This window comes from Bactrocera dorsalis, chromosome 4 (assembly GCF_023373825.1).
Source record: "Bactrocera dorsalis isolate Fly_Bdor chromosome 4, ASM2337382v1, whole genome shotgun sequence".
Lineage (NCBI taxonomy): Eukaryota > Metazoa > Arthropoda > Insecta > Diptera > Tephritidae > Bactrocera > Bactrocera dorsalis.
Genome location: NC_064306.1, coordinates 17291193 through 17313811, shown reverse-complemented (window position 1 = coordinate 17313811; position 22619 = coordinate 17291193). Strand labels below are relative to the sequence as shown.

The 22619-nt window shown below is 35.3% G+C and overlaps 1 protein-coding gene across 1 annotated transcript; it reads left to right on the top strand.

Moving 5' to 3' along the window:
- The first annotated feature begins 4462 nt into the window (after positions 1-4462).
- Positions 4463-22571, top strand: LOC105229588 (paraplegin). The gene is made up of 9 exons (XM_011209976.4): positions 4463-4736; positions 4798-5118; positions 18014-18248; positions 18817-18950; positions 19004-19540; positions 19602-19872; positions 21700-22022; positions 22112-22303; positions 22358-22571. Exons 1-9 carry the CDS (start codon positions 4593-4595, stop codon positions 22505-22507), a joined length of 2307 nt encoding a protein of 768 aa, XP_011208278.2. The 5' UTR covers positions 4463-4592; the 3' UTR covers positions 22508-22571.
- Positions 22572-22619: the final 48 nt, after the last annotated feature.

The window sequence follows — 22619 nt, the reverse complement described above, 5'->3', positions numbered from 1 at the left end:
GCTTCTCTTGACGAGATAAAGACGGCATAGAAGGAGGAGTTGAAGAAGATAAAAAAAAAATGATTTTTTGAAGTGCTTCGAAGATTGGAAAATCCGTTGGTACAAGTGTATAATATCTCATGGGGATTACTTTGAAGGGGACAAAATAGATATTCATGAATAAATAAATAATTTTTGAAAAAACACAAAAATCGCGATACTTTTTGAACACACCTCGTACACGATTTAAAAGTGATGATTTTGACATATAAGAACGCGCTACTACAAAATCAATGAGGGAGAGTGAGTAAGTTAATCACACCGACGTGTAGTGAAAGAGGAGAAATGGCTACTTTTTCCCGAGGCTAGGACAAAAATAACCTAACGGATAGCGAAGGCTTTAATTACTGAAACCCTATCGTTGACCAGTTACTTAACCATTACCCTTGTTGTAGGGTAATAGTTGAAACTGAATAAAAAGTAATTTCATCTCAGGAAGAGCAATCAGAAGAGCAAGAAGTTCGTGCACATCTGTCCTCACAGTAGGGTAATAGTTGAAACTGAATAAAAAGTAATTTCATCTCAGGAAGAGCAATCAGAAGAGCAAGAAGTTCGTGCACATCTGTCCTCACAGTCTACATGTATACAAAAACAGATAGTGCGCTGCCGTGTAACGAGCATATACAACATAAAAAAAAAGTTTTTAATTCGAACAATGAGTAGTAAAGTGTTAAATTGTTGTAATTAGAAATGAACCAAAGTGTATAGCCATTAAATTGCGACTTTTATATAGCAATCGAGTGATTGAACGCAAGAATAAACAGCACTATTCTAAGAACACCTTAGAACTAGTTTGTGACGTTTTTTGTTAGGTTATTCTTACTCAAACCTCACAAGAAGCACAAAACACTCACCACATGAGATGAAAAGAACTTTGCTTAAATACAAATATATTTTTATTCGCACATGTATTAAGTAAATGTTTAGAAATAAAATCTTTCCGAATCATTTAAACATAAATATGTATATGTATGTCTTTTTATTCATACTCAGAAGAAAGTAAAATGTACGAAGACTGTATGTTACCCATTTATTGTAATAGATACATTCTTATATTTGTATTAGATGACTAGTTCCTCTATAATATTTCAATAGATAATTAGTTCATTATATTTCTATAAAAGTATTGCAAATTTTTTTAAAAATATTGAAATTAAAAGGGTAAATTTTAGAATAGCATCCCCCGATTTCGGAGTTAAAATGGGTATGTACGGATGGAGGAGGTCTTCCAGATTAAGAATATATATACATATATACTTGCCACTGACTTATGGTTTTTGAGATATTTGCAATTAAAGTTCAAAAATGCATCTATTTAAAATGCGTGTTTCTCCCATTTTTTAAATTAAATTTTATAGTTATATTTTTAAGTTTTATATCCACTAACACTTCACTAATTTGTTTCTAATTATTTATTTTATACTAAATAGTGCAAAAATAACGTCTATTCAACATTTTACTTTTGTACAATTATTTTTGTTCACACAATAACAAAAGGATTGCATTCTCACTAATAATCAGTGATACCTTACGTTCATATTTTACACCCAGCACCGGGATTTATCAAGATAATGAGAATTCTGAACGGTTTTGCATCACTCATCACACGGTAATGACTTTAATTACGACGTCACAATCATTCTTTTTTCTTATTTTTATTCCATTACAAAATATGGTAACACTAATTTTCTGCTTATTTACAACCATTTCCTTATTTTATGAATAAATGAATTTTAACTAAAGTTTGATATGCAATTAAAGTTATTTTTACACTATTTAATGTAAAATAAATGATTAGAAACAAGTTAGTGAAATGTTAGTGGATATGAAAGTTAAAAATATGTGGATATGTGGAATGCATTATAAATCGGAGAAACACACGGGAAATGTTTAAAATCGCGCCGGTTTAGTATCGTTTATGGAGAAAAACAGGGGAGTGATACCCCCCTCAAGCCCCCTTATTGGAAAGAGGAAGGATCGAACTTTAAAATAAACGCTCCCTCGACCCCCTATAGACCTGTAGGGAGCCCTTTGAAAATGACCAAAAATCAGTGTTTTTGCTCATTTTTCCATACAAACTGAAACCAATGCAACCCAGCCAACATATTTGTATGGACTAGAAATCAAAATAAAGAAAACCAAAATGTTTCAGTGCAATGTAACTATATACATATTTAATTGCATTTATTAATGATACAAAGGGATCCGGGGTGACCGAAGTACTTTCGTGTAGTACTCCTTTCTGCGTTGGCGGCCTTCGGCCGCGCTCTAAAAAAATAACCCTGGTCGAGCGAATACCCGGGGTGACCGATGTACTTTCGTGTAGTACTCCTTTCTGCGTTGGCGGTTGGATAGAGCTGATGCTCCAGATTAAGAAAATATATAATTGTTGCCGCCGCAAACTTATAGTTTTCGAGATATTTGCATTTAAAGTTGAAAATTTTGCAAATTTTATCTTGCAATTTCTCGATTGCTAGTAATTATTTAATTCATATTATGCACTTTTTATGCACTTATACTTCATTACATTGTTTCTACATATTTTTTTTTCCAGTAGTTATTTAGTTATTTGCTTAAAATAAGCATTTTATATTTTACACAATTTTCATTTCATGCACAATAACAAAAGTATTCCGTGTTGACAGATAATAAGTGTTGCCATAATTACACATTTATCAAACGAATAAAAATGAATAAAAAATAGGACTATACCCCAAATACATAAATCATTGCCCTTTTTCTTGATATATCAAGATTTTTGATACACCCCGGTGTTGGATCGGCCAGGGTTATTTTTTTGAAGCGCGGCCGAAGGCCGCCAACGCGAAAAGGAGTTTTAATTAAAAAAAACTTGATACACCCCGGTGTTGGATCGGCCAGGGTTATTTTTTTGAAGCGCGGCCGAAGGCCGCCAACGCGAAAAGGAGTTTTACTTAAAAAAAAAATTGATACACCCCGGTGTTGGATCGGCCAGGGTTATTTTTTTGAAGCGCGGCCGAAGGCCGCCAATGCAGAAAGAAGTGGGACGCGAATGGACTAATGTTTACCCTGTTTTACCTTTGTTGTATTGCAAATAATCATTATGATCCTTTTATTAAATTATTAGATTAAACATACTTATAAGCCTTAAAACTTTTTTTATTACAATGGAAAATTTATTTCAGATGGTATTTGTTTTCTGCGTTTGAGTTTTTATGTCCATTCTTATTCATTTGATAAATGTGTAATTATGGCAACAATTAATATCTGTAAACACGGAATACTTTTGTTATTGTGCATGGAATGAAAATTGTGTAAAATATCAAATGCTTATTTTATGTTAATAACTAAATAATTACAGGAAAAAAAATATGTAGAAACAATGTGAAACAAAGTGCATAATATGAATTAAATAATTACTAGCAATCGAGAAATTGCAAGATAAAATTTGCAAAATTTTCAACTTTAAATGCAAATATCTCGAAAACTATAAGTTTGCGGCGGCAACAATTATATACTTTCTTAATCTGGAGCATCAGCTCTATCCAACCATACCACTTTTAACCCTGAAATCGTGGGATCGTGTACTAAAGTTTCCCCTTTTTTCGCATAGAACTCTGTTTGGCGTGGGCGGCCTTCGGCCGCGCTTTAAAAAAATAACCCTGGCCGGTCCAACACCGGCTACGCCATCTACAGTATTTTAGCACTGAACACCTTTTCGCGTTCACTTCACACATTTGTTGCTAACTGGGTTTAATTTATTCCTTTTTGTTCGTGCTTTCTCGGCAATTTGACAGTTCAAATTGGGCAGTCATTTTGGTTTTTCGTATTATTGAACTTAATGCAGAAAAAGGTGTATTTTATTTAAAGATTTGCAAAGAAATTAACAATCAAAAGCAATTAAAAACATTACTAGTGGTTTTTATAATTCATAAGTAATATATGTGCGTGAAAATGTATCCATAATTGATTTGGTACAATGCACAACAGATGAAAATACACTAGCATATATTGAGAAATTTGCAAAAAATATGTTTTAAAATAAAGTTCAAAAATTTAAGTATACATGCGTGTTTAAAATTTTCAATTTGGTTCTCTCGTTTAGGTACAGTGAGCCAAAATTAACCGGCGCGATACTAAACCCAACCCAAACACGCATTTTAAATAGTTAAAATACCCCAAAATTGAGGGATGCTATTCTAAATCTCAGCCAATTAACATAACAAACGGAACCGATTTTGCATTGCGGGGTTTGCTTTCAGACATCATAAATTTGTGAGGAAATTCGAAGCATTTAAGTTTTTGAAATCACTTCAGCATACGGAAAACCTGGCATATAACAAGCACCTCACAATAGCGAGGGTGGTGATTGTTGAGAGACGATTTATCGAGAAATCCGTTACAATATCGGTGCCGGTATTAGTCTTAAAAGTTATCGACCTAATGAAAAGATGATATATTATTTACTACCTCCAAAAGTTAGAATATTTACCTTTGCTAGTATTTATTAATATAAAAAGTTCCAGCAACATTGCTCATATTATTATCGTAATCAAAACAATTACTGAAAAGAAATGCTTCAAATAAGTGGTCAGTACAGATTAACATGTATAAAGCAGTTATATAATATGAAAGACTTGCTTTTAAAGAAATGTTCGGATAAATTTCACAATAATTATTTCATTCGACTTCCCAATCAGTCTATGTCGAAAACTAAGGTTAGACAAATTAGTTTAAACTTTATGAAGTTAATCTGATCTGCAATTTATATATTATTAGATAAAGCATTTTACAGCTGAATACAAAGCTGCTGTGAATTTACTTGCTAGGTCTTGTGATGTGCCACCATTGATGGTGCGAAGATTGCACTCTAATAGTATATTATTTACGTCGAATAAGCCTCCGAATGACAAGGACAATCCCGACAGAACAAATGGTAAAGACAAGAATAATGCTAATAAGAATGAGGACAACGAAAAAAATGAAAACGAAGATAAAATGAAATCGATTCTCTCGAAAGCTTTACTTTGGATGTTTACTATTTACATGCTTGTCGTCTTCTTGTCGCTAATAATTACACCTAGAGCAGAACGTCCTGAGGTACAGTAAGAATATCAAATATGACACGATTTCGATTACTTTGGCAATCGGGCAATTTTATTTTTTATTTTATTTTATTAAAGCTTACATAATAAACAAATTATTATATAAACTAAAGTACGCAGCGTTAGCATCATAGGCTTTCGGCTGACTGGAGGGAAAAATTAGAAACTTGTTTTAAATACAACGAAGGAGATCTGTATCCTTCAGATAACTGTAAATTTTAGATATGTTGCTAATAGTTGGGTTCATTAAAAGCTGAACAGGATCATCATTGTTAAAGTTTTTAAGTCTGAGGCTGTCCAGAGCAGGACAAAAAACGAGTAGGTGTAGCACACTGACCGTTGACTCACAAAAGGGACATTGGCTGATGTGACTACCATCCAGAAGGTGTGCATTGGTAATGATAGTGTGTCCAATGCGGAGTCTGACGTACGGAGTGATGAGATTGACTGGGAGAGAGAGCGGAAAGTTAGGTTTCGTGCGATTTGGGTTAATTCTTGAGTAATGGTGATTGTAAATTACCCAATCAACAGCTGAAGTGGTGCTTCTCAGTTGAGCGATGAGCCGGTAGATATCGCCCTTAACGAAAAATGCTGAGGTTATAGTGGGAGAGTGAACAGCTTTAAGAATTGCGGTAGCTTCGGCTGTAAATATTGAACAGAAAGAAAATAGCAGGCCATACGAAATAGGGTTTTCATCTTCACTAACTGCAGCGAAGGAGGTGTGAGTTCCTTTTGATCCGTCTGTGAATAGAAGTTTCCAACCAGCTGATTTGAGAGGAGCTGTTACTTTCAGGGAGTGGGCTTTATAAACATTGCTAGAAGTATTGTTCTTTCGTAGTTGAACTAAATCAGAAACAAATGAGGCTTCACTCACACGCCACGGGGCGTGTTGAATACTCCAAGGTAAAGCTATTTTATGCGGTAACTCATTTACTTTCACAAACATGGCGCATTTGTATAACGATGATTGAATCTTGACGATCGTATACGTGTCAGAGCTGAGTGGAAATCTTTTTTCAGAATAAAACTAGGATTGATTATGAGCTTAGGATAAAGTTTATATAAGCTGTCTTTCATATTGTCTTTTAAAAAAGGCAGTCCAGATTCAGGCAATATGTTTTTTATCGGAGATGTTGGAAACGCACGAATAGAACGACGGGCAGCAGAATGATACGGTGCGGCAAACATCTTGATATGATTTTTAGAATGGTGTCCATATATTTCTAAGCCGTAATTAATTATTGATAAGATGAGAGCTTTGGTGACCTTTACCAGTAGAGCCGGGCCAATGAGTGAGCGCTTACATGAAAGATACTTGATTATGTTTAAATTAACAAATAGTCTTTTTCTTACATATTGACAATGTTGCTTAAATGAATACTTAGAGTCTAATATTAAGCCTAGGAACTTAAAACTATCTGTACAGATTAAATTTATATTATTAACGGTAAGTGTGGGTGTATTACAATGATGTTTCTTACAAATATGTAATAACTTAGATTTAGAGGAAGAAATTGACGTTCCCGAAGAACCGGGCCAATGGAATAAGAGGGATAAGATTTTAGAAAAGGAAGACGTAACAACGGACAAATCGGAGGCATTAGAAAATAATACAGAATCATCAGCATAGATTTGGTGACTGATATTAGGAAAGTCAGATAAAATTGTACTGATTTCATCAAATGCGATAATAAAAAGTATGACTGAAAGGGGGGAACCTTGGGGTGTTCAATTATCAAGAGGTAATATAGAGGATCGGACATTAGAAACAAGTACACAAATTTTACGTTTAGAGAGAAAAGATTTAACAAAGTTATATATATGTGAGCCGACTTTCCATTTTCTAAGCTGCCTTAATACCACGTGCATACCAATCCGATCAAAAGTTTTTAAAAAATCAAGTGAAAGTATCGACACATGATTTTTGTGGGATAATGCCTCAGAGACAAATTGGTCAAGATGCAGAAGAGCGTCTAACGTCCACTGTCCCTTCTTAAATGCAAACTGGTTATGGTGAATAAGATTGTGAGATTGAGCATACCAGGATAGCCTGATAGCAATGATTTTCTCCATTAGTTTTCCTAGGCAAGGCAGGAGGGATATAGGCCGATAACTATTGACTTCGCAGGGAGGCTTACCAGGTTTTAAAATGGGAATGACAGCGCTGGTCTTCCAAAGCAGAGGATAGTTGCCTGTCCGAAGGATGTTATTATAAAGATTATTTAGACGGGATAGCAGGAAGGGTGGGAGGTGTTTAATGATAGGGTAGAGGAGTTCAAGAATGGATATATCAGAATCTAAAAACCTAGCTGAAGAAGACAAGTTCGAGGGAGGCAGGTAAGGGGAGGAAAGAACGGACAGTTTGCTGGAGGAAAATTCAGGAGAAAAACTGGAATCCGAGGAAACGTTGGAAAAGTGAAGCGCAAATTCTAAGGCTATATCTTGCGGATATAGTAGATTGCCACGAGGAGAATTGAGGAGAGAATCCGGAGAAAAGGTGGTTAAACCAGACAGTCTCCTTATGCCAGCTCAGATCTTTTTTGGGTTAGAAGAGGAATTGATTTCGCTAGTGAACTTTTGAAAACAGAGTACTTTAGCAGCTTTCGCCTTACGACGAAAAATCGCATTTGATTTTTTGTATTGCATTAAGTTAGCATTTAAACGAATGCGCTTGAATTCGTGCCAAGCAAATTGTTTTTGTTGCCTAAACGCACAAAGTTCACTATTCCGCCAACGAGGTGCAGGTTTCGCTGATTTAGAGGAGGACTGAGGTATGGAATAATTGGCTGCAGAACGGATAATTTTTTGAATATGTGAGGACTCCTGATGGACATTGGACGAAATGGGGAAAAGACGGGAATGAAATTCGCAGAAATGTTCAAACTTATTCCAATCAGCCAAGTCTGTTTTAAAGCATACTCTAGTCTTAAACCGGGATGCATGATGGGGAGAGGAAATTTTAGAAAGAATGGGGAAGTGATCTCTACCATGTAGCTCATCGATCCGGAGCCATTCGGTTTTGGTGAGTAGGGATGGGGAACAAAGCGATAGGTCAATATGTGGGTGGGTGGGTGCTGGAACCGTCATTAAGAACAATGCAGTTAGAACTAAGTATAACATCTTCAATAATTCGATCTTTCGGATTAGCTGAGGAAGACCCCCAAAGGGGGCTCCAATCGTTAAAATCACCGGCCAGTAAGAAAGGAGTAGTTCCAGACGGGAAGAGATGACAGATATCACTTAAAGTGAAAGATTCATTAGGAGGGGAATAAGCACAAGTAATGATGAGTTTATTAGGAGAAAGAATTTCTATGTTTGAAGGAGTAGGGGGGAAGATGTTATGTGGTACTTTTCTGTTGATCAGAATGGCTATTCCCTGTTTGCTGGTGGTATTGCTGGGGAGGTTGTAAAAATAACCTATATATGCCTCGAGAGTATGAGCTACAATATTGTTGGCAAGATGAGTTTCATTTAATAATATTGCTGAGGGGTTGAATGTTTCAATTAAAAGTTCGAGTTCGATGTAATTATTTAAGTATCCGTTGATATTCCAAAAAAATAAAGAAAAAATAATGTGAGGTTATGGGAATTTATTGTTCCATCAACGAGGGTGACGGAGATGAGAGGAAGGAGGTTGGATAGGTGTTATGAGCAAGAGGAGAGATGGCAAAAGATGCCAGGGGAGATAAGGTGTGTGAGGAGGGCGATGAGATGTGAGAAAGTGGAGAAAAAGATGGGGAGGGGGAAGAATTCAAGGGTGGGGGTATAGAAGAGGGGAGTTCTTTGAAGTTTCTGGAAGTTCTATGTGATGTAATGGATTGTTGGTGGGGGATGAGTCGTTGTTAGCGTTTGTTGTTGTTGCGTTATTATTGAGGTTAGAATTTTTTGATATTGAAGTATTATCTTTGTTATTAGGATTTTTTGAGTTTGTATTTATATCGCTGTTAGTTTGCATTTTTGCCACGTTGGCGAAGGAGAAGGGGGATGGGGTGGAAGGAAGTTGATTTTTATACATGGTAATGGCGTCCCACATGGTGCATTTGTGTATAATTTTAATCTTTAATATTTCTTTCGATTGAATAAATTTAGGGCAAGCATTTGAAGACGAGGGGTGTTCACCTGCGCAGTAAACTCTGGTGCAATCAAAAGGTGGAGAGTGGTTAGGAGGAAGGTTGCAAATGACACAGGAAGGAGTTTTTTCGCAGTGTTTAGCGGTGTGTCCTAATAGATGACAAGTTTTGCAGCGCATAGGATTAGGGTAGTACGGACGGTCATCTAGGGTTCTCCAGGCTACTTCAATTCTGTTAGGAAGTGTATATTTATTGAATGTTAATAATACGGCACCAGTAGGTACACGAACGCCTTTCACCATTTTGTTAAACTTATGGACTGCAGAGACACCTTGCTCCTTGAGACCTTCATCGTCGCTAAGTTGGCAAATAAAGGGGGCATAAATTGTGCCCTTGACTGAGTTAAGGGTGCTGTGAAGAGCGACTTCAACAGCACCTGCACCGGGTAGATTCTTAGTGAAAAGGAATTTATCAGCAATTTTTTGATTTTTTACAAGGAGGAGTAGGCTGCCATCGCGAAGTGACGAGACGTTGTTAATATTTTTACTGATAGATTGAATACCTTTATAAATCGCGAAGCAGGAGATGGATGTAATAGGTTTATTGGCATCCCGCGACTTAATGAAGAGGTATTTGGGGTCATCCTTCTTTGCTATGGGGAGTTCCGGAAATAGTTCCAACGTTGTTTGTTCAGGCTTTTTTCTTTTAGTCTTCTGGGCTGAGGATAATAGGGCAAACCTATTATCACCCAGATTGTTGGCCCCAGGGGGCATTGTGAAAATATTACTTCTTATTTATGCAAAAATGTAGGAATGTAGCACAAGTTAACAATAAGAAATAAACACAACGAGAAATTAACAGTAAAAAAGTTCTTTGTGCACAACTGTAAAGTAGCGTTATAACACAGACACCGCTAGAATGCAGATGCTCAACAACAGCACTAGCGAGAGAAAAAAAAAATGCGACCGTACGGTATGACAACACGGTTTCGACTGCAATCGGGCAATAAACACGAATTTCGGTATAAACGGGTATGTACGGATAGGGGAGCTTCTCCAGAAGAGGAAGGCACGTTTACGATTACTTTGGCGGTAGGGTAAAAAAGAGGAATTTCGTTATAGATGGAGTATGTACGATAGGGAAGCTTCTCCAGAAGTGAAATATGCAAAAATAATATTGCTCTCACTTATACTTTTTAAAATATTCCTTATTAAAAATTCAAAAATTTGTTTTAAAAAAACTTAGTATTTCACAATTTTTCACTAAGTTTTTTCACATTTTTCTTTGTATATTTAAATATATACTCTAAAGATTGAAATAATTCCATATTTCACTTTTACTTTTATTTACTAATTTAAAAATCTCTTAGCACACTCATCGTTGTTAGATTGTTTACAATTACGAGGAAAACAAGCGTTGCCACGTCTTAAACACCAAATATGTAGGATTTTCAAAGATTTTTCTTTGTTTGCGTTTTCGAGTGATTTCTTTTTTCTATATTAATTATAATAAAAAGTACTTTCCAACATTTTTCAAACTATAATTGAGTTGTGAATATTTTATAGACGCTTGTTTTTATTAGAACTAAGATTGCTAAATAAAGAAAACGTGAAATTTCAGCTGAGCAATTCGCTTATTATTTTGCTAATTATCGTATAGCAGTGCTCCATCTTCCTCTTTCCACCGGTACGTTCAGATCGCGGCCCCAAAGAAATCGGAATTGTGCCAGAAGAAATATGCAAAAATAATTTTGATAACACTTATATTTTTTAAAATATTCTCAATTAAAAATTTGTATAGATAACTTTTAGTATTTCACAATTTTTCATTAAATTTTTCACATTTTCACTTTTTATATTTAAATACACACTCTAACATTGAAATAAGTTAATATTTTACTTTTACTTTGTTATGTTTTAGCTATTTTTATTATTTTAAAAATCACTTAGCACAGTCATCGTTGAAAAGGCTAGATTGTTTTCAATTATGATTTTCAACGATTTTTCTTTGTTTGTAATTTCTCATGATTCTTTTTTCTCTATTAATTATAATAAAAAATACTTCCCAAATTTTTCAAGCTATAATGGAGTTGTGAACACTTTTTCCATATACATTTGTATATGTATAATATGTGATTTATATTTAATAAACACAAATAAGTAAAAGTCTATTATAATATTATAAAATTTATATCATATCGAGGTGACTGAAGTACTTTCGCGTAGTGAAAAATTAACCCTGGTTGAACCCATACCCAGGGTGACTGAAGTACTTTTGCGTAGTACACCTTCAAAAATCTAAGTACATATTTTATTACGTAATATTATTATTTAATATTACTTAATTGTTTATTAAATAAGAAAATATTCATATGCATGGAAAGATTGTTTATACTCATTTTAATTGGAAATATAATTTAAAGACGCTTGTTTTTATTAGAACTAAGATTGCTAAATAAAGAAAGAGGAATTATAGTGAAAAAGAGAAATCTCAGTGAATTGCTATTATTTGCTTATAATCATATGGCAGCGCTCCATTTCCATATAATTGTTAGCACATAAATGATGCTCACTACGAGTGTAAAAGGTAATTTTTAAAATATAAACTTCTAACAGTGTAAATTGTGAATCTGTTTAAATGTTTACAGTTTATTTAATTAAATTAATTTGAGGTGAAAAATGTGCATAAAGTGTGTTAAATGTAGTGAAATAGCTTGTTGAAGGGTTCGAATTTTAGGAATTTTTAAACTTTAAAGTCGAATATCTCGTAAACTAAGCGTTTGCGGTCTCCATAGCCCTGTATAGTTTTAATTCATTAAGACTTCCTCTTCCTAACGGTACTTTCAGATCGTGGCGCCAAAGCAATTGAAATTGTGCCCAAATATATATGTAGTATAAATTTTGGTAGGCCGGTTCAAATCCGACATTGCGAGAAACTGTTTAATTTGTTCTGTTTTTTTTTTATACCCTGAACAGTTTATACTCGTAACACCCGGAAGAAAACGTCGGGTACCCTATTAGTTAAGTGTATAAATGATCAGTTCTCGAGCTGAGCCGATTTGGCCATGTCCGTCCATCAGCCGGTGTGTTTGTCTGTTTGTATATACGGTAACCACTTTTTGTTAAAACTTACTTCTGACACAAACTTCGCGAAGAAATTATAACTAGGCGAGGTTACAATATCCGTGGATATTCCGATCACTATCAAAATCATGCATAAAGAAATTTTATAAATTTATTTTCAAGTCATCGACTACAATATTAAGCTCAAGTCTATACTCCTTCATCCAGTTGGTGAATATGGTCGCTGTGGATTTGGTGGGGGAGAGTCCATGCAGATAAGAAGCGAGAAAGTTCGGAGAGATACCTGTTTACCTTCGAATACATGCCATCGATTCCATTGCCCGACGGCAATATCGTACAATCATCAGTGTACCAGGTTATGGAAACTCCCTCTGGTGGTGCTCTATCCATTTCGTCCGCTTATGTTGATTTATTCGGGGATTCCCAGGATCGGCATGGCGTAAGTTGTCGCGCTCATTAGCTAAAACGGCTGCTACGGCGAGGAAATTAGTGCGGAGTTCCGCAATTCTTCCAGCCGGGATGGAGCGAGCGGTAGCTCCTGCGATCACCTTTCGGAATCGACATTCGGCAACGGATACGTCCGTTGGTATGGGTAAAGCGTTGAGGGTGTTCTCAGTAAATTCTGTGAAGACGACCCAGTTAGCTATGTTAAAGTTAACGAAGGTACGGTTATCCACGGAAACAAAATTGGGAGGTTTCTCGATCGCGATAATTATGGGCATACGATCTGATGCAAGAGTTAGGATAGGTCGCCAGGTTATGCTATTTATCAGACCACCACTAGCAATGGTAATATCGGGCGAGCCGATGTTCCGCCAGCTTCAGTCCCTTACGATCGTTTGACAGGCAGGAATGTCAAAGAACGTGGTGTGCGTTAAAGTCGCCTAGTACCAAACGGTTTTCACCACGAAGTACCGCACCTATATTCGGGTGGTATAATATCCTGTAGGGCAACATGTAACTGGGGCGATGTATATATTAAATATTTCGAGCTCGAAATCGCCTGACCGGATAGCTATATTCTGACATTCTAGGGTACTATCCATGCGGTTGATGTCTTCATCGATTAGACGATATTGCACAGTGCTGTGCAATATGAAGGTTAGGCCACCACCATTATCTCGCTAGCGATCTTTACGTAAAACGTTGAAACCGGCAAAAACTCAAAAGATCTGAGCGGCTGTTTAGCTTAATTTCTTGGACCCCAGCTATCGATACACGTTTCTGATTCATGAGTGCAACTATCTCCTCGATCTGGAGTTCGTTGCAGTTGAATTGTAATATTCAGGTTTATCGCGGGAGCCCATGGGTGATCCTGGGGGTGAGGGGTGACGTGTAGATGGTGTTTGTTGCAGCTGTAGAACGTGCTCAATATTGCTTTTGATAATTATAGCGCTCTCTCCTCGTGCTGAGTTTGCCGGGTGTGGTGTGTGATATAATTCATAATTTTTAAATTTAAAAAATGATTGGTTCGTAAAATGCGTTTCATATATCAATGTGTCTATCGTGTAGAATAACTTCTAATTCATTTTTACTTTTGGAAAGGCCATTCACGTTCCATAGCATTATTCTCAAAGAGTTACTGTTCATCAATAAATTGTAGATGGTACTCAAGAGCGTTGAGCCGCTGATTAAAGCACTTAAATAGTTTCTCTTGCTCATTTAGTTTATCCAAGATTTGGGATAACGGACTACTTTTTTGAATTGTGTTTAAATGGCCTTGTTTAGCTATTTGCGCAAATGAAACTTTAGAACCGGAAGGAAGGGATTTTACTTCTCCTGTGTTCACAACGGGTTTGTTCGTCGGAGCCTTGGCATTCGCCTCAACTGAATTACCATTATTTGTATCTCGTAAGTTTTTGCAGTTCTTTTGCGACGACACAACCACGGTAGCTTGCAGGATGAGAATCGCCGCAGTTGCAACGTTTAGCAGGGTCTTTTTCAGCTTTTCGGCATTCAATAGTAGGATGTTTGCCTCCACATTTTACATACCTCGATGGCTTACCACAGAAGTTTTTGGTATGTCCAAAAGCTTGACAGTTTTTGCACTGTGGAATTAATTTAGATGCTTTAATAGGCTCAACTTTGACAACGGTACTAAGAATGGTTTTGATCTGGTGAATTTTCTTAATGTCTTCGGTAGCATCATATACTACTAAAAACATATCTAGCGGTTCTTTAGTCTTCTATTTAAGCTTATTAATTGAATTTATGACATTAAAACCTTGAGATTTTAGATCATTTAAAATGTATTGTGTATCGCATGAGTGGTGTAAATTTTTTATCATTACCTTTATTGGCCTATTATGTTTACTCTCGTAGCTAAACCAAGGTATATTTTCATTAAATAAGTATTTTGTTATTGTGCGATAATTGTTTGCACCGAAGACATTAAGTTTGTAGGCGCCGTTACTCAAAAGCTTTATTAAGAAGTTGTTCTTTATTAGATCGTTTTCTCTTTTTAATTCCATGTTATCTTTATGTAACTGATTGCACACCGCTTCCAAAGTTCTAAGCCTTTCATTTATAAGTGAGTTAGTTTTTTCTAATTCTCTTATTTTATTTACTCTAAATGAGCTGAGACTGTTTCTTGGCGTCACCTCTTGAAGAGGTTCAGCCATTTTTATTATCTAATGATTTTTCTACTGGGTATTAGAAACCTGTCGTTTGGTCGACAATGCAGTTTTAACAAGAAGTTTTTTTTTCCTGGGTAAATGATATTTTAGAAAAATATATTTGCTAAGTTGGTAGGACTTTTCTTAATTACTATGCCTGATCTATCAACCAGTTTGTTTACTACAGCTGCTTAAATCGGTACACCGATTTTTACAACGGATAGAAATACCGAACAAAGAACTTGTCTCAAATTTTGTATATGTAACCAAATTTTGTGTGCGGAATCGTTGCAAGTATTGGAAAAGGCTTACGGTGATTCAAAAACACAAGCTAATGAGTGGTACAAAGCATTCAAAGACGGTCGAGAAATCGACTCGATCTGGGGTATCGCCATCTTCAAGAGATGGCAAGAGAGTTCAACATCTCTCGCGATTCAGTTCGATAAAGCTGAATTTTTTCAAAAAGAGTACGTTTGTGACCGAATTTAAAAACAAAAACGCAATGAATACCATCGATCAACCAGCGTATTCATCAGATTTGTGACTTTTTCTTGTTTCCCAAACTGAGATTGCTGCTCTGCGGAACTCGTTTTCAGTCAATCGAGGAGATGAAACCAAATTCGCATAAGGAGCTGAAAACTATTCCAAACAGCGTTTATGAAAAGTGTTTCAAGAACTGGAAAAATCGTTGGCGCAATTGTATTACATCTGGTGCGGATTACTTTGAAGGCGACAAAATAAATATTGATGAAAATTTAAATATTTTCCGTTTTATTTACAATTTTCGGGTATTTTGTTACAATGTACATATGTTGATGAGATACAAATTTGGTTGGAATCCATTTACAATTTCGTCGTACAATGAATCCTAGATTCTTTTGCAATATTTTTAATATAAAGTTTTGCTACCCCTGAAGGTTTTTCCCCGGCTTTGATTTTCCAAGTCTTTTCTTACTTGTTTCATGTGGTGCTGTGAGGGTTTCTGTTAATTTTATTTTACTTATAGTGTAGTACTTCTACTCATTTATAATAAAGTATACATATCGTCACCTGAAATGCAAAATAACGTAACAACATTTTCGGAAATTTAAAGTGGCATGAATGAAACACGAAATAAAATGGAACATGAGTGAAACAAAATTTTAATACTGGTTAAAACTGGTTTATATCTGACCGCAGAAGCTGAAAATGTTGAACATATGTAATATTATGTGTGTAATTTGAAGTAGTGAAGTGTAATCAAAAAGACACTCAATTTCGGATTTTTTGATGATACGTTATTTTGCATTTCAGGTGACGATATTTTCATCTAAGATTTACAATACGCTTACTGCGCGCATGGTATTTTGTATCTTTCGCTAAACATTACGCACTTTGGTTTTCGCTAAACACCTTTGTTGAATGATCATCGTTCAAACCCATCTCGTTCATGAGTTTACGGATATATAATATGCTGCTTCTTTAGCATTGATTCACCGGAGATCACTGCTCCTGCTGCAAGAAACGTTCAGGCGCTGTACGATTTTCGGTCCATGCAATATCCAGCCTAATCAGCATCGGCATAACACTTGATGGGTTTTCAAGTCCGTTGGTAGTGCAGACTCAGTTCAGCAGTGCCTTTAAGGTATCGCAAAACTTGCTTGGCATCCGTCTCATGTTCCTTATGAGGATTTGCCTTACGTTGTGATAGCTTCGCAACAGAGTGTAAAATATCTGCCCGGGTTGTTATTGGCTAGAGACATCAGTGAACCTATCATAGATTGATAGCTTTCCTGGTTCGTTCGCGGACACTCATCATTGTCAAACTTAACCTGGAATCCTGCGCTCAACGGAATGACTTTCCCTTGCAGTTACTCGTATCATACTCGTGGAGTAGGTTTCCAATATACTGTTTGTGACCAACTGTTTGTGACCAAAGTTGCCAGTTGCGCCATTCAAATACTTACTTTTTGTCCAGCTTCTCAGAGAATGTCTTGTTGAACACTTTAAATATTTCGTCACGAATTTTCAAGGAACTTACATACCTGTATCGTGATTTATTGTCAATGTATGTTACAAAATATCGCGCTCCTCCTTGTGAGGATTTATTCATTGGTCCACAAATGTCTATATGCACCAGATCCAACACGTCTTTCGAGCGATTTTCAGTTTTCTTTGGAAATGTGTTTACGCATATCTTACACTTTGTACAAATTTCACATATATTGTATGATTCTTCAAATCACTGTAAACTTTTGCTTTTTTTGCAGTCAAATTAGACTGTGTACCAAAACACTTATTGTCGTTTGTCTCTAATAAAAACAAATCTTGCTGCTCCGGTGCAAAATCACCGTTAGAACATGCAAACACCGAGTATGACTGTTTCGACCTTTGTCGTCTCTCTCATTTTCGTTGTTTTTGACGCCCTCGTTTTTTCGCTGAATTTTGTTTGGCAATTCTTCGAAATGTGTCCACTCGGCTGATTTTCGCCTCGCGAAGAGGCAATTTTTTGCTCTCCTTGTTGAGCAATTTAATTTTTAACGCACTTAATGGTGTCATTCAGCTTCTCAATCGAATGCATAACGTAATTCATGTTGTCGTCCAATGCGAAATTTAACTTAGTCACTTCCTGTTATTAGTTTTTTTTTACAATTCTAATTTAGGATCTTCTATTTTTATTGAATTTAACACACTTCTATGCAATTATTAATCAGCCGTTTTCCAGTACAATAATCAAATTTTAATTTACACTATTTTTTCGAAACTCGCCTGGGCCCATAACTCCCTAGTCCTACAGTTTATTTCAGACTAAAGGCTAAGTTAGAATATACACATATATAAAACCTTGTTGTTCGCAGGCAACGGAATTTTACAGTTACGAATATTGCGTTGTATATACTATTTCCAAAAGATACTTTACTGAATGTTTTTTTTTTTATTTTTTGTATATTTATTTTGGTAGACTTACTTTATCTTGATTTTTATGGAGCAGAACTTCAATGATTGATTTTTCACTCTTTACAAAGTCTCTTAATCTTTTGGGATCAAAATGATTTTAAACTGCTCCAGATTCTCCCTGGAATGTTACTTTTTTGTTTTTATTTGTTCTGCATAAACAGTTATTTTTTCTATTATCTTGTAAGGGTTCAACGAGATATGTTTCTTGGAATGAATTCGTACATCACATGTTAGCTACTGGCGAAGTTAAAGAACTCATTATACGCCCGGATATGGAGATGGTAACGATTATTTTACATGATGGTGCCATAATTAAAGGAAAAAAGGTTACGTCTACAATTTTCCACATGGCTATAGCTGATGCATCTAAATTTGAAGAAAAATTGCGGGAAATCGAATTAAGGCTTGGTATTACTGAAGGCAAGTACATGTGAACTAGATGAAAACGCCTGGTAAATAATAATCTTTATTTTACAATTATTATTAATAAATAAAAATTTAATTTTGTACATATGACTAATGACTGTGATTCATAAAAGTTGTGGATCTAAATGGTTCATTTAGCTAGTATTGAAGTGTACGAATTAATTCTAAAACATTGTAAAGATGAGAAATACTCAATGAAAAATCCGGGAAACGTAAAAGTAATCAAAAGAACTGTGCAGCAATATCATCGCTGAATACTATGTTCATAAAATCAAAAATTATAATAAAATATTTAATTAAACTCATACTCGCTGGTTAATCTTAGAAATAGACATATGGATACCTTAACACAAATAAGCTGATTTCTATACCTGCCAAACCCTAATTTTTTTTCTTTTGTAGACGAGAACAAATTAAACCTGTTACATATATCTAGCTTAATTAATAATACTTAATAATTTATTAGTTTAGGAAAAACTAAGCATATATCCATTCGTATTTTATTTAATGAACGTATAATAGTACATATCTGTATAACAATTGTATACATTTTCAATGTTAGGTGTTGCTGTTACTTACGATAGACATAGTGATATTACTGGACGTATAATGGTGTTAATTTTGTTCTTCGCATTGCTTATGTCGATCGCGTCAAGAATGAAGGGTGTCCGAAGTCCTATAAGCATGGATTCTTTTGTGAGTTTTTTAATTTAAAAAATCATATCATACATTTAATAATATTTGAATAGTCTCAAATGGGTAGAGCGAAATTTACTCTAGTCGATCCTTTTGAAGGAGGAAGAGGAGTACTTTTTAAAGATGTTGCAGGCCTACAGGAGGCTAAACAAGAAGTAAAAGAATTTGTTGACTACTTGAAAGCACCACAAAAGTATCAAAGATTAGGAGCAAAAGTGCCCAAAGGGGCTTTGCTACTAGGACCACCTGGTTGTGGAAAAACATTGTTGGCGAAAGCCGTCGCGACTGAAGCCCAAGTGCCTTTCCTAAGTATGAACGGATCGGAGTTTATTGAAATGATTGGCGGTCTCGGAGCAGCAAGGGTACGAGATCTTTTTCAAGAAGGCAAGAAACGAGCTCCATGCATAATATATATTGATGAAATCGACGCAATTGGACGGCAGCGATCTGGAACTGAGAGCATGGGCCAAGGTAGTTCTGGCGAATTAGAACAAACATTAAATCAACTTCTCGTGGAAATGGATGGTATGGCATCCAAAGAAGGAGTACTTATGCTTGCAAGTACCAATCGTTCTGACATATTAGACAAGGTAACTAACAATACTACACATATCTATGAAAAAAAAGCATTATTACAAATTTATATATTAGGCATTACTTCGACCTGGTAGGTTTGATCGCCATATACTGATTGACTTACCCACTCTACAAGAACGTAAAGAGATTTTTGAAAAACATTTATCTGATATAAAATTGGATTCTAAGCCGGCGCAGTTTTCGGGAAAACTTGCCAGATTGACACCAGGATTTTCAGGCGCTGATATTGCTAATGTATGTAACGAAGCTGCTTTACATGCTGCCAGACAGTGTCAAACCAAGGTATCGGCATCAAATTTGGAGTATGCCGTTGAACGACTTGTAGGTAAGTTCATTCCATTGACAATATTGTATTCACGTCTGCTAAATTTTTGTAGGTTTCTTAATTGGGCAAATAGAAGTTTAAAGTACATTTCTGTTGTTGTGGGTTCAGTTACATACACACCTGCTCAAAATAATAGTTACACAATACTTTTTCATATACATATATATATATATAATATCATCTACTAAATAGTGGAGAAATACTGTAATTTTGGAGTTTTCTAATGTGATGTCGTAAATAATTACTACTGTACTAAGTATTCTATCCATTAAAAAGGTCTACAGAAAACTCCCCGATGGTATATGTCCATCTCTTATGGACATTCCACAATAACGTTTTTTGTTGTCGTGCCTATAAATAGCGTGTTGGAAGCCGCGGTTCTCTCTATAGCACTTTGAATTTAGCAGTGATCGGACGCGTATACATATTATCGGCGCTCTATAGCGGGGAATATTTAATCGGAAACGATGATGTATATGATATAATAATACAACTGTTAAATATTTGGAATAGTAGAATAGAACTGTAACCAAATACACAGTGCAATGGATTATAACAGGCTCAGTAATTAGTCTATGAATATTATAGCACGTGCGTCCCAAAAGACTGATGTTATAACCTTGCCAGCCGACTTTTTCGTCTTTCCGCGCTTCATCATATCACTATAATGTCTATCGATTGGATTCCAGTGTGAAATGATGGAGCCGTATTTCTATTGTCACACACCGACGCAAAAATTCGGTTTTATTATGAACTTTTGTTTTTTTGTTTTTGTTAGATTATGAACTTGCGAGGCACCACTGCCTTCATTGTTCTCGGTGCTCATTTTGCCTGTTTCCAATTAAGCAAAACTCTTTTCAACGATTGATCTTCCTGAACAGAGCTAAAATTCAACAGTATTTTCCCCCAAAACGCAATTCTTTATTAACACATAAAATGCTTTTATGATCCATTTTTTTGTAAACTAACAAAAATTGCATCACAAAAATGCTATATCTCATTAACTAATGGTTATAATCTAACCAACAGAAATCATATAGTAGTAGTATTATCTATGGGTTATCCACAGTAAAGCGTGGACGGGTCCTCTAGTTTCAAAATAAAGCGAAACGGATGTAGATCCAAAAACATTTCGTAACTAAAATCAACTTGCTCAAAAAATAGGCACACTTTTAATAAGACAATTATTATAGAAAACAAATTATAATAAAACGGTTTTGTTGTATATTTAACATTACTCAGTTAATAACCAGTAAATTCACTACTATTCTGGATTAGTTTACTTCGTTGGTTTGGGCACACTACGGATTAAAGTCTGACAGGTTTCTTTAGGTATCTCATACCAAGTTTTTTGTATGCACTTCCATAACTGGTTTTTGTTAGAGAAAGATTGATTCGCCAATTTTTTTAGTTCTCCTCATAGGTTTTCTATTGGATATAAATCCGGGGCCACTTCAACACGTTAACATTATTGTCTTCAAAATATTTCTAAACCAGTTTTGGGTCATTATCTTACTGATATACCCAGCGTCCTCGTAATAAAATAATTTCTTGCCTGCTAAAGACATGAAGAGATTTTTAATAAAATAAAAAAAGAATCCACTATACTGGCATCAGATATTCCAGTGGTCTTTAACCAAAATTTCTTAATAAAACAAAATAGACATAAGTTAATTTGGATCCTATTATATTTATAATGAATTTTAGAGACACTTCAAAGTAAGGTATATCACGCCTTTAATTCTTTAAAATGTTTAAAGTTGTTTAATTGCCGGTTACTTCAAATTGTTAACTGAAATATTTGTTATTTGCATTTTCAAAATTGAGGTGGAACCGAAAAACGATCACATGCACTTTCACTGGTGGAAAGAAGAGTTGTTGCTTATCATGAATCCGGGCATGCTCTTGTTGGTTGGCTTCTCCCCAATTCTGATATATTACTAAAAGTGACAATTGTGCCCAGAACAAGTCTTGCCTTGGGATTTGCACAATATACACCAAGCGAACAGAAGCTGCATAGCAAGGAAGAGCTTTTTGATAAAATGTGCGTAGCGCTTGGCGGCAGAGCTGCTGAAAATATAATCTTCAATAAAATTACTACTGGAGCACAAAATGATTTAGAGAAAGTTACGAAAATCGCATATGCTCAGGTACAAAAGTTAATAGCAATTTGTATAAATATGAAACTCACAATTCCACACTGAATAATATCTTAAAACTTAACTTTTAATATGCCTAGATAAAAAAATTTGGAATGAATACAAATCTAGGACCAATATATATAACAGACGCAGAGGAAAGCGGAAGTTACAATCACCCATTTTCGGAAAACCTGCACAGGATTATTGACAAAGAAGCTCAAAATCTAGTAAGCAGTGCATACCAGAAAACAGAGGAACTATTAAAAAAAAATTTGGATAAATTAGAAAAAGTATAAAGGAAACTTATTCTCATTGCCACTATTTTATTCCTCATTTATTTTCAGATTGCTGAAGCGCTGCTGGAGAAGGAAACTTTGTCTTATGATGAAGTAGTTACTCTGATCGGACCACCAGCTTACGACGTTGCAAACAGAGCGTTAGAACCTGTTGAGTTCGAAAAGTCTTTAAAAAATCTAGGAGAAAAAGACGAATAATTTGAGTGAATTACTTAGTGTTGACGTTTTTAAAGTTTTGTGAATAAAAGTTTTCAAAAAATAATTTTTTAAAGCTATTAATACGAAGAAGGTATCTGCTTTTGCAAATTGT

Coding starts and splice junctions, on each gene's coding strand:
- LOC105229588 (XM_011209976.4), top strand. CDS start 4,593: ATGCTTCAAATAAGTGGTCAGTACAGATTAACATGTATAAAGCAGTTA. Junction 4,737..4,797: donor AGTCTATGTCGAAAACTAAG/GTTAGACAAATT, acceptor ATATATTATTAG/ATAAAGCATTTTACAGCTGA. Junction 18,951..19,003: donor CTATAAGCATGGATTCTTTT/GTGAGTTTTTTA, acceptor ATATTTGAATAG/TCTCAAATGGGTAGAGCGAA.